Source organism: Haliotis rubra, unplaced genomic scaffold (genome assembly GCF_003918875.1).
Source record: "Haliotis rubra isolate DU_JTF1 unplaced genomic scaffold, ASM391887v1 Scf40, whole genome shotgun sequence".
NCBI lineage: Eukaryota > Metazoa > Mollusca > Gastropoda > Lepetellida > Haliotidae > Haliotis > Haliotis rubra.
The window spans coordinates 2,308,322-2,321,462 of NW_025767080.1; the positions used below are offsets into that span (position 1 = coordinate 2,308,322).

Sequence of the window (13,141 nt, forward strand, 5' to 3'; positions counted from 1 at the left end):
ACTGCGGCATGGTATCTCAGTGGGCTAGCACTATAAAACCAGCCAAAGTCTGGGCTAGTACAAGCAGCCGCACATACACACGCATGCACGTCGTCATATGAGCGAAATATTCTCAAGCACGACGTTAAATCCAGTTTCACCTCACCTCACTATATTAATGAAACTTTGTGGGAATGTTTTATCCTTATTATTACTATTATTACTATTATTGTTATTGTTGTTACTGTTACTTTCTTTAAGTAAAGGTTGGTGCTTGTCAGATTTATGATAAGATAGCAAGCAAAGGATTACTTCATTTGTAAATGGATAAAGATTGCGGAAATGAGATTATAGTACATGTATTGCGACTTAATAATAACCTGAAATATTGCCTCAGTGAAATGTCACTTCATCTTATGTCTGTAGACAGAACTATTTCTGAAACACACCCACTAGATGTCTCACAAGGAATGATTAAAATAGCAGCTGGAAACACGGGGAACATTATTATATTGAATTGCTGATATTTATTTAACAACAGCTGCCTGTGGAAATGACAGATTCCTTTTCTTGTTCAACCTATCAAGAGGTCGTTCCCCGTGGGAAAATTAGAATTGAAAATTATTGAAATAAATATGTCGTGCGTGATTTCATCATTGGGTGAATCGAACCTGGGACTGCGGCATTATGAGCTAAGACTTGGCCACACAACCGACCACCATAGCCAATACAAGCCAAGTCACAAGCCTGTCCTCCTGATCCGTTAGCCGCCTCGCCTAAACACATAGGTTTCCGGGAACCAGTTCTGACATTGTATTTCATGACAAGGTGACATGCGTGCGTGGTACTGAGGCATCATACATTGTGGAATACTCACAATATAAATTGAACTTTCATTAGAATTAAGAATTCATTCTTGTACATGGCACAGGGGTGGTCAAAGGCACATCAGTTATCCATCTTTTGGCCTGCCATAATCCTGTGATCGCAGGTTCGAATCCAATAGTTTTAGTGTCTGAGATGTTGCTTGTGTAACGTTAACTGTGAACTCCCCCGAATTCCTGATTGGCCCTGACGATAACCCTTGAGTACCATGATCCTGTTCGCTGGTTTCATCAAAGTGGCAGATGTCTTCGACCTACATCATTTGCATCTGAAACACTGATATATAACGGCTGAAACGTTAGAAATACTGCTGGAACGCTGAGGTACATCTGTTGAATCGCTGAGATATAACTGCTGAAACGTTGAAGAAACTGCTGAAACGTTGGGATATAACTGCTGAAACGTTGGGATATAACTATGAGACGCTGGGACATAACTACTGAGACGCTGGGATATAACTGCTGAAACGTTGGGATATAACTACTGAGACGCTAGGATATAACTACTGAGACGCTGGGATATAACTACTGAGACGCTGGGATATAACTACTGAGACGCTGGGATATAACTACTGAGACGCTGGGACATAACTACTGAGACGCTGGGATATAACTGCTGAAACGTTGGGATATAACTACTGAGACGCTGGGATATAACTACTGAGACGCTAGGATATAACTACTGAGACGCTGGGATATAACTGCTGAAACGTTGGGATATAACTACTGAGACGCTGGGATATAACTACTGAGACGCTGGGATATAACTACTGAGACGTTGGGATATAACTACTGAGACGCTAGGATATAACTACTGAGACGCTGGGATATAACTGCTGAAACGTTGGGATATAACTACTGAGACGCTAGGATATAACTACTGAGACGTTGGGATATAACTACTGAGACGCTAGGATATAACTACTGAGACGCTAGGATATAACTACTGAAACGTTGGGATATAACTACTGAGACGCTAGGATATAACTACTGAGACGTTGGGATATAACTACTGAGACGCTAGGATATAACTACTGAGACGCTGGGATATAACTACTGAGACGCTGGGATATAACTACTGAGACGCTAGGATATAACTACTGAGACGCTGGGATATAACTACTGAGACGCTGGGATATAACTACTGAAACGTTGGGATATAACTACTGAGACGCTGGGATATAACTACTGAGACGCTAGGATATAACTACTGAGACGCTGGGATATAACTACTGAGACGCTGGGATATAACTACTGAGATGCTAGGATATAACTACTGAGACGCTGGGATATAACTACTGAGACGCTGGGATATAACTACTGAAACGTTGGGATATAACTACTGAGACGCTGGGATATAACTACTGAGACGCTGGGATATAACTACTGAGACGCTAGGATATAACTACTGAGACGCTGGGATATAACTACTGAGACGCTGGGATATAACTACTGAAACGTTGGGATATAACTACTGAGACGCTGGGATATAACTACTGAGACGCTAGGATATAACTACTGAGACGTTGGGATATAACTACTGAGACGCTAGGATATAACTACTGAGACGCTGGGATATAACTACTGAGACGCTGGGATATAACTACTGAAACGTTGGGATATAACTACTGAGACGCTGGGATATAACTACTGAGACGCTAGGATATAACTACTGAGACGTTGGGATATAACTCCTGAGACGCTGGGATATAACTACTGAGACGCTGGGATATAACTACTGAGACGCTGGGATATAACTACTGAGACGTTGGGATATAACTACTGAGACGCTAGGATATAACTACTGAAACGTTGGGATATAACTACTGAGACGCTGGGATATAACTACTGAGACGCTGGGATATAACTACTGAGACGCTGGGATATAACTACTGAAACGTTGGGATATAACTACTGAGACGCTGGGATATAACTACTGAGACGTTGGGATATAACTACTGAGACGCTGGGATATAACTACTGAGACGTTGGGATATAACTACTGAGACGCTGGGATATAACTACTGAGACGCTGGGATATAACTACTGAGACGTTGGGATATAACTACTGAGACGCTAGGATATAACTACTGAGACGCTGGGATATAACTACTGAGACGCTGGGATATATAACTACTGAGACGCTGGGATATAACTATATAACTACTGAGACGCTGGGATATAACTACTGAGACGCTGGGATATAGACGCTGGGACTGAGACGCTGGGATATAACTACTGAGACGCTGGGATATAACTACTGAGACGCTGGGATATAACTACTGAGACGCTGGGATATAACTACTGAGACGCTGGGATATAACTACTGAGACGCTGGGATATAACTACTGAGACGCTGGGATATAACTACTGAGACGCTGGGATATAACTACTGAGACGCTGGGATATAACTACTGAGACGCTGGAGACGCTGGGATATAACTACTGAGACGCTGGGATATGGCTGATATAACTACTGAGACGCTGGGATATAACTACTGAGACGCTGGGATATAACTACTGAGACGCTGGGATATAACTACTGAGACGTTGGGATATAACTACTGAGACGCTGGGATATAACTACTGAGACGCTGGGATATAACTACTGAGACGTTGGGATATAACTACTGAGACGCTGGATATAACTACTGAGACGCTGGGATATAACTACTGAGACGCTGGGATATAACTACTGAAACGTTGGGATATAACTGGGATATGAGACGCTGGGATATAACTACTGAGACGCTGAGAACTACTGAGACGTTGGGATATAACTACTGAGACGCTGGGATATAACTACTGAGACGCTGGGATATAACTACTGAGACGCTGGGATATAACTACTGAGACGCTGGGATATAACTACTGAGACGCTGGGATATAACTACTGAGACGCTGGGATATAACTACTGAGACGCTGGGATATAACTACTGAGACGCTGGGATATAACTACTAATATAACTACTGAGACGCTGGGATATAACTACTGAGACGCTGGGATATAACTACTGAGACGCTGGATATAACTACTGAGACGCTGGGATATAACTACTGAGACGCTGGGATATAACTACTGAGACGCTGGGATATAACTACTGAGACGCTGGGATATAACTACTGAGACGCTGGGATATAACTACTGAGACGCTGGGATATAACTACTGAGACGCTGGGATATAACTACTGAGACGCTGGGATATAACTACTGAGACGCTGGGATATAACTACTGAGACGCTGGGATATAACTACTGAGACGCTGGGATATAACTACTGAGACTGATATAACTACTGAGACGCTGGGATATAACTACTGAGACGCTGGGATATAACTACTGAGACGCTGGGATATAACTACTGAGACGCTGGGATATAACTACTGAGACGCTGGGATATAACTACTGAGACGCTGGGATATAACTACTGAGACGTTGGGATATAACTACTGAGACGCTGGGATATAACTACTGAGACGCTGGGATATAACTACTGAGACGCTGGGATATAACTACTGAGACGCTGGGATATAACTACTGAGACGCTGGGATATAACTACTGAGACGCTAGGATATAACTACTGAGACGCTGGGATATAACTACTGAGACGCTGGGATATAACTACTGAGACGCTGGGATATAACTACTGAGACGCTAGGATATAACTACTGAGACGCTGGGATATAACTGAGACACTTGATCTACTGGTTAAAAACTCGACTGATCTAAACTCACTAACTCGCATGTCACATAACTTTACTACCTATCACACTCTGTGTCCTCACGATTGTTATAGTGTAATATTTCCTGTGTCGTGTTTAGGTGACCGTAAGAGACGAGACACTGTTCAGTGTCTGAAGTACGTCCCCGCCATTGATGCTTACGTCACGGTGTCACAGAAGGGCGCCCTCTCTATATGGACAAACAAGGTGAGGCAACTCTGTCAGGAGGGAAGGGACGAGGTGGGGTATGATGTCCGTTGCGTTCAATTATCTCTTTGAGATCTCTATACCAAACACCACGGAACAAATGCTATCAAAAGTCCCTGCAGAGTCGCGCCCCTTAAGAGTCCCAGGATCTAGTGATCGGGTGTTTGTACCCTTTTTGGCATTCTTTATTCTCGGTTATTACTATAGCTGAACTCGTGGATTTCATTAAAGAGCTAAACATCCAATACCCGAATTACTTTCATACAATGTTAAGCTGAGTGAGTGAGTGAGTTAATATTTAACGTCACTTCGGCAATATCTCAGCCATATCGTGACGGTTATGATATGGTGAGATGTGGTGATATGACTTCAAAGCGGCATTGAACACAACTCTATCAAACACTCGAAATCATGTCTTCCACTGCGGGCGGTAATGTACGTCCAATATTCAACACATTTTATGGATAATAACTTCTTTATTTCGTGAATGCAACGTTACTGATTCTTGTACGGTTGTCAAGCAGGAATACAACGGTACAAGAATCAAGAATCTGTATCGAAGCGAAAGAAGTTGTTATCCATAAAATTTGCTCAATATTTTACGCCCAGACTTTTAAAGTGCCACTCAAAGAAATGTACGTCCAATTTCCGGTAGATTAAACTATTAATAGGTATGCACGGATACTTGTATGTAAAATGGGTAGTATGTATCATCCAATAATCCTATAATCTTAATCTTATAATCCAACACTTGTTTTTCAGCTTCGGCTACAGGCCTGTATCGACATCAATGTAAGTTTGGCTGACCCTGATTGCAAAACATTAGTTTGTATATTGGTATGTTTTGTTGTTGTTTTTCTTTAACGCCGCTCTCAGCAATCTTCCCGCTGCATGACGGCGATGCGTAAATATAATGGAGTAAGTCGCAGACAAACCGGTGGTTGATGTTATGATCACCGTCTCGCCCAGCCGGATTACAGAGAACCGTTACCAAGCCACAGAGGCTGACCATCCATTCCACCCAGTAACCTCACATAATGAGATCGATGGTGATCGATTCACTCACGATTGATGGGCACTGTGAATTACATCAACTCTCTTTGGGCTTTAGAATCAGGAAAACACGAAAACACAAAACTGTTTTACAGATAACTATTTTCTTCTTTTGTTCCATTGTCTCTTATCGAGTGAATTTATTTCGACTTTAAATATATATTTAATGTCCCTCGTAACTTTCATACCTCTCAACACATGGTTGTACTCATTCAAGGTTGAAAACGGTGTAAAAATCTGCAAAAAAACGTCGTAATAAAACAGGGGCTATTACTCATACAGTTGTACGTTTTTATGTATGTTGTAATAATAGCAAAAACCCAGTTATGTTTGACGGGCGTGAATGTGATGTATTGACCAGTGTGCTTTCCCCGTGTCCCCCAGGAGCCAGCGTGGGCAACCGGCTGTGACTACCTCCCCGTGCTCCGGAGGGTGGCGTGTTGTACAGAGAGGAGCATCGCCCTGTGGGACAACAGAGCAAAGGGCAAGAATCAGGTTCGTCTACAAGGATTGAAACATCATGTCCTTTCAGATTTTCTAGTGTTATTAAGATTTGATCACTGGTATGTCTTTGTGTTAAGGTAGAAAATGGACAGATATAGTATTTCCCGTCACATAAATTGTCACAAGTATGTATTCACATTGCTGCGGTTGTATGATGAATTTAGAATACGTATCAGCAGTAGCAGTCAACAGTGGCATGAAGGAAGATATTATTATGTGCGCATTACTGACTATATTTAATTTAAATTTTAAGTCATGATGTGATTTATGTCGATGCTTATCATAATGGTATGATGATGATGATGATGATGATGATGATTATGTGTCTTTATATTCAGTGTTGTTAGGGTAATAGTGGAATATAATAATAGATGTTGGGGATGTTCACGAAAAGTTTTCCATTTGCAGCAAATCTTTACAATCAAGCCTATTGAGCACTCGCCCCAGTGCATGACCAACATCCCCACGTCCACCACACCTCACGAGGACAGGATTCTCTTCGGCGACGACCAGGGCTACGTGAACCTCCTCACCATCTCCGCCAAAGACATGACGATGAAGAACTCAAAGGGGGAAAAGAACAACTCGCAGAACAACCTCATCATCGACCCCAACAAAATGACTTTGTGAGTTCGTTTGTAAATTCAAAATGGCGGACAACTCTGAAGAAGGCTTTCAGATACCTTGGGGCATGCAGTTTAACAAAATAACAAACTCAAAAGGCATTAACCCGAACTGTGACATAAAGCCTTGTTGCTAATTAATGAAAATGTCACAGATTGGATAGATTCATATTTTACATATAAACAGGTCTCACCCCGAGTTATGGTGTCAGTTATTATTCCGCTCACGTTCATTCTGGCACTTTTGAAAGTGTGTCATGAGGCAAGTAATCTGATAATCATAAAAAGAGATATACCCGTGAAGATCCAGGTTCGAATTGGTCTTCAACAACCCATACTTGTCATACAAGGCGACTAACAGGATCGGGTGGTCAGACTTGCTGACTTTGTCATTGTATCCCAATTGCGTAGATCGATGCTCTTGCTGTTGATCACTGGATTGTCAGATCCAGACTCAATTATTTCCAGACCGCCGCAATATAGCTGGAAAAAAGTGTTGTGTTAAACATCAAACAAACAACTGTTTAAATCGGAAACAGCTGGAATCAGAACACTTCTTTTTAAAGGTAACCATATGCAAGCATGTTCACTCTGTAGCCTGCAAGAAGGGGACCCTAATGTTCACTGGCAATATCTCTTGACGAAACAGTTCAACGTGTTATCTGTTGTGCAAATATTGCTTTTGCCTTTTGTTGTTTATTGTAGGATCAAATCTACCTAGGACATTGAGTCAATGAGGTAAATACTGTAAACACAACTTTGAAAATATAACGTATCTTAAAACATGAGTCACTAACAAAATCTAAAACACTTCTTGTTGTTTTTCAGTCCCATTCAGAGAAGAAAACTCCACGACGATTGGGTGCTTAAGGTACATCGCAAAATGGAATATTATGACCATATAGTGAAACCCAGTTAGTGCGGATTTTCTGCTGCTTTTCGGAACATCATCATCATCGTCGTCGTTGCCATCGCCACAACCACCACCACCATCATCATCACCATCATCATCATCATCACCAACATCATCACCGTCGTCGTCGTCCTCGTCATCTCCATTACCACCAATACCAATACCATCACCATCATCACCACCATTTATTAGTAGTTCTTATCATAAGTTAATTATGACATTTAGTTGTTAATCGTCAAAAATCAAACTTTTGAATATTATATAAATCGTTCAATAAAATTTCTCATGATATGGTATTTCTTTGGCGGCCTTTATCTCGGTTGATTCCACGATGTATTCTCCTGGCTAGCGGAATTTAACTGCACTTGTTTATTGCTGGAGCTTTCGTTGAATGATGTATACAGACCGCCACCATATAGCTGTAATATTGCCGAGTGCGGCGTACAACTAAACTCACTCACTCATTGAATGATATCTTTTCATTATTAAAGGTAGAGGTTATTCGGTAACGTGTCATAGTGCATCGTGATTGTGCTGAAGAAATCATGGTATAGTACATCGTTTGTAATGGGAGAGTCGTTCGTTCGTTCGTTTGTTTGTTTGTTTGTTTGTTTAACGGCTCACTCTGCAAAATTTCAACTTTATGAAGTCGATCTGTAAAAAAAATCGAGTCTTGACCAGACAATCCATTGATTGACTTCGTGAGCTTCGATCTACGCGGCTGGGATACGAAGACCGATCCCGTTAGTCGGCCCTTACAACATGCATGCGCTGCTGAAGATCATTTTCAAGATTTTGTCAAGATTTTCATTTATGTTACGCTGAAGAATAATTACATACATAATACTGTAACCGAGACAATCTATATCAGAGTTTTTAAGGGTCTAATCATCGACAAGTACATCTGATGCATTACAGGTGAAGTATTTCCCCGATCTCCGATGCTTCGCGTCCTGCTCGCCCTGCAGCACCAACTCCTTCTTCTTGGAGGAACTAGACCGACTGAACAATCATGACACGGAGTAAGTACAGCTTACAGATACGATGTGAGCGTATCCATTTCCCATATTTACAGTGTTTTCTGGTAGGGTGTATTTAAGCGTGCTGTCAATGTGATTTTAATTCATTAAAACCAAATAAATATTTCTTGCTATATTATTGGCATATACAATGTTATTTATCAATAATAAAAATAGAACCAAGTGCATTGGTAGAACAAGGTTTTAAAACAAACAAAGGTAACTGAAATCGATATGTGGGGCATTAACCTCCCCCGAGAAATGAAATCTTGGTGGCAGCGCTTGGAGATTTCGTTCCCGGTAAAATATTTGGTTAGAGTTATCTCCCTTCGACCATCTCTCGGCTTCCAAGACTGCGGTGATTGAGGTGTTTTTTTAATGCATTGGTTATGATTACAGAGCCTACTTATTGATACAATTAATTAAATATCTATAGAAGGAAAGACTCCCGCCCGTATCACCCCTTAAATTCCATTCTAGTCAAATCATATCACCTGAATATATATTCCTCATCTGATAAGGATGAGTTTTAACATATTTTTATTAATTGTATCTGAACATACTGAAAGACATATCCAACTTCTAAAAGTGCCACTGAAATAAATTGTTCCTCATCGTTAACATTTAGGGGGATGCGGGCGGAAGTCCTATGGAATATAAAACGAATCATTTCACTACAGACTAGGTCCAATATCAATGAAATGATCACTAGGAGTAGCTACTGTATATTCCAGATAATGTGGCGTGTAACTTCTATCTTAGACAGACTGACTATTTCTTACTTTGATAGTGATAAACAATATGAATTTTCTGATCTTAATTTGTACTTCAGATGAAATAACAAGTGGCATTTATTTGTTAATGTCAACCTTCTCATCTGGTGTAATACTTAATACAGTACCATTACCTACCCCAGTACCATTACCTACCCCAGTACATTTTTCCATGTCTATTCTAACATGATCCCTCTCATCTAACCAGCCCACCCTCTACCCCTATAATAAATGACTGGTACCAAAAAGATGTATAAATCTGGAACATACTTTTTAATCAGATGAAACACTGCTGCACCAATGCGGATTCCAGCCACACATTATATTTTTGGAGAGCATAAAACATTGCCTGTGTAGGATTTACTCTTTTATAGTTAAATAGAGGGGTAATTTTCCCCCAATATTTTTAAAAACCAATGTTGTTGCTGCATGTTACACCTGCGCAATATTGACAGATTGTCGCCTTTCTTCACAATATAGTAAAGAACTGGGATATTTCTTCACAATGAATACAGCGATACATTCTTTAACATTGTGAGTTAGATTTCAGTCAATAGTGTGAGAATTTCTATTTAAAAAAGTGAGACACAGAACATATTTCCCCATTCCATGTGAAACTTGCTGCACTATAACAATGTTGCTTCCATGTTTCAGAGAAGTCCGAGGCGTGTCTATCCCCAAGGGTGTTAACTGCTTCAACTACTGCACCAGGGCCAACATCATCGCCACCGGGGGAGTGGACAAGATCATCAGGGTGTGGCATCCACACATATTTTCCCGTCCGACAGGTAAGTCACAAACCAAATACAGCATATTAAACAATATTTCTGAAAAAAGTGCTTTCACTGATTCCAGCACTCAAATTCCAAATCTGATTATATACATTGAGGTAATTAACTCTAATGTCTTATCTTTGGAAGTGAAGATCTTCCCATCTATCAGAGCTTGCAAAATTGTATTAAGTGAACTTTTTAGTCATCCAGACTGGTGGCAGGCTTTTCAGTTCTCAGCAGCATATATATGATTTCTATCTCTTGAAAATGAGCCTAAACCATCAGTTCTGAATGGAAACCAACAATGGCTGTTCTATGATGGTGACTGTCATTTCTGAGCTCCATGGTATCTGCATCTTGAATAAAAAACAGAAAGTTATCTGTCACATGTGAATAAACACATCTGATTTCAAGAAACATTGCAGTCAACTGTACTCAAAAACAGATGAAAAGTTGCAAACATATCTCTGAAAAGCCATTGATAATATTCTGATGTATTATTTTCACCCCAATAATGTCTTAGGAGTTAGATAACACCGAGGAGAGCTTAGCTAAGAAGACACACATACCTTTAGATAACCATTTATAAAAATCAAATTACTTTTTTTTCGTTATATTTTATTTTCCATCTGCTAACTGGGATTCATCATAAACACCTCTGTAATACAGAAATAGAAAGTTTCTACTTAATTTACTGATCCACCAACAAATACCTGGATATGGCATCCGGACGATGTTAACTTGAGAACACTGCCTTCCTTTTTCTTGCAAGTCCCCTTCATAATACTACATACATATTAAAATTGAATTACCTGTGGTAATATTTAATTATAACGTTTACCAGGACTGCTGTCGTCACAACATATCAGGACATTCCTCAAAACAAACCTAAAATTCTAGCGCTTAGGATGTCAGTCCGAACTTCAGTTAAGGTGGCCTTGACTTTAGGAACTGTATACAACATTTGTTATAAATCAGGGTTGAATGGCAGTGTCTGGGAATGCCATGACAGATTCCTGTTGTACCTGTTTAGATGTCTGAGTCAGTACTCGGTGTGCATCTTATATATTCACACGTTTGATTTCCAGGTAAACTTCTCGGCCACCTGTTCACTATTATAGAGATAGCCTGTAATGAGAGGGACCAGCATATTATCAGCCTCTCTACTGCCAGGGTGTTCCCGGGTGTGGGATATACACACTCTCACCTGTCTGCAGGTAAATGCTCTCAACTGTCTCTAGGTAAATGCTCTCACCTGTCTGCAGGTAAATGCTGTCACCTGTCTGCAGGTAAATGTGCTCACCTGTCTCCGGGTAAATACTCTCACCTGTGTGAAAGTCTAACTCTAGCAGCCTGCAGCTAAATATTCTTACCTGTGTACAGGTAAATGTCCTCATCTCTTTGCAAGTAGACATTCTCAAATGTCTGCAAGTAAATTCTAAATCTGGAACATACTTTTAATCAGATGAAACACTGTTGCACCAATCTGGATTCCAGCCACACATTATATTTTTGGAGCAGGCATAAAAAACATTGCCTGTGTAGGATTTATCCTTTTATAGTTAAATAGAGGGGTAATTTTCTCCCCACTATTTTTAAAACCAATGTTGTTGCTGCATATTTACACCTGCACAATATTGACAGATTGTCGCCTTTCTTCACAATATAGTAAAGAACTGGGATATTTCTTCACAATGAATACAGCCATACATTCTTTTTAACATTGTGAGTTAAGATTTCAGTCAATGTGAGAATTTCTTTATTTAAAAGTGTGAGACACAGAACATATTTCCCCCATTCCATGTGAAACTTGCTGCACTATAACAATGTTGCTCCTCCATGTTTCCAGAGAAGTCCTGAGAGGCTGTCTATCCCCAAGGGTGTTAACTGCTTCAACTACTGCACCAGGCCAACATCATCGCCACCGGGGAGTGGACAAGATCATCAGGGTGTGGCATCCACACATATTTTTCCCGTCCTACGGGCAAGTCACACAAACCAAATACAGCATATTAAACAATATTTCTGAAAAAGTGCTTTCACTGATTCCAGGACTCAAATTCCAAATCTGATTATATACATTAAGGTAATTAACTCTAATGTCTTATCTTTGGAAGTGAAGATCTTCCATCTATCAGAGCTTGCCAAAATTGTACCCAGATACTTTTAGTCGTTGGCTATAGCGTTGGCAATGATTTTGCCAACATTGCCAATGTTGGGCCAGCGTCGAATGCTATCTGGGTGATAAAATGAACTTTTTAGTCATCAGACTGGTGGCAGGTACATTTCAGTTCTTGGCAGTATATATATGATTTCTATTGCTTGAAATGAGCCTAAACCATCAGTTCTGAATGGAAACCAACAATGGCTGTTCTATGATGGTGACTGTCGTTTCTGAGCTCCATGGTATCTGCATCTTGAATAAAACAGAAAGTTATCTGTCACATGTGAATAAACACATCTGATTTCAAGAAATATTGCAGTGAACTGTACTCAAAAACAGATGAAAAGTTGCAAACATATCTCTGAAAAGCCATTGATAATATTCTGATGTATTATTTCACCCCAATAATGTCTTATGAGTTAGATAACACCGAGGAGAGCTTAGCTAAGAAGACACACATACCTTTAGATAACCATTTATAAAAACGAATTACTTTTTTCCGTTATATTTTTATTTTCCATCTGC

The 13,141-nt window shown here is 40.2% G+C and overlaps 1 protein-coding gene across 1 annotated transcript in view; it reads left to right on the plus strand.

Moving 5' to 3' along the window:
* The window catches only part of LOC124287341 (WD repeat-containing protein 64-like), a 73,696-nt gene that overhangs the window by 17,178 nt on the left and 43,377 nt on the right, over positions 1–13,141 (plus strand). The window contains exons 4-10 of the mRNA XM_046723839.1: positions 4,688–4,794; positions 5,557–5,586; positions 6,232–6,342; positions 6,760–6,977; positions 7,803–7,845; positions 8,806–8,909; positions 10,334–10,471. Coding sequence (XP_046579795.1) covers positions 4,688–4,794; positions 5,557–5,586; positions 6,232–6,342; positions 6,760–6,977; positions 7,803–7,845; positions 8,806–8,909; positions 10,334–10,471 — 751 coding nt within the window. The remainder of the gene's footprint in view (positions 1–4,687; positions 4,795–5,556; positions 5,587–6,231; positions 6,343–6,759; positions 6,978–7,802; positions 7,846–8,805; positions 8,910–10,333; positions 10,472–13,141) is intronic.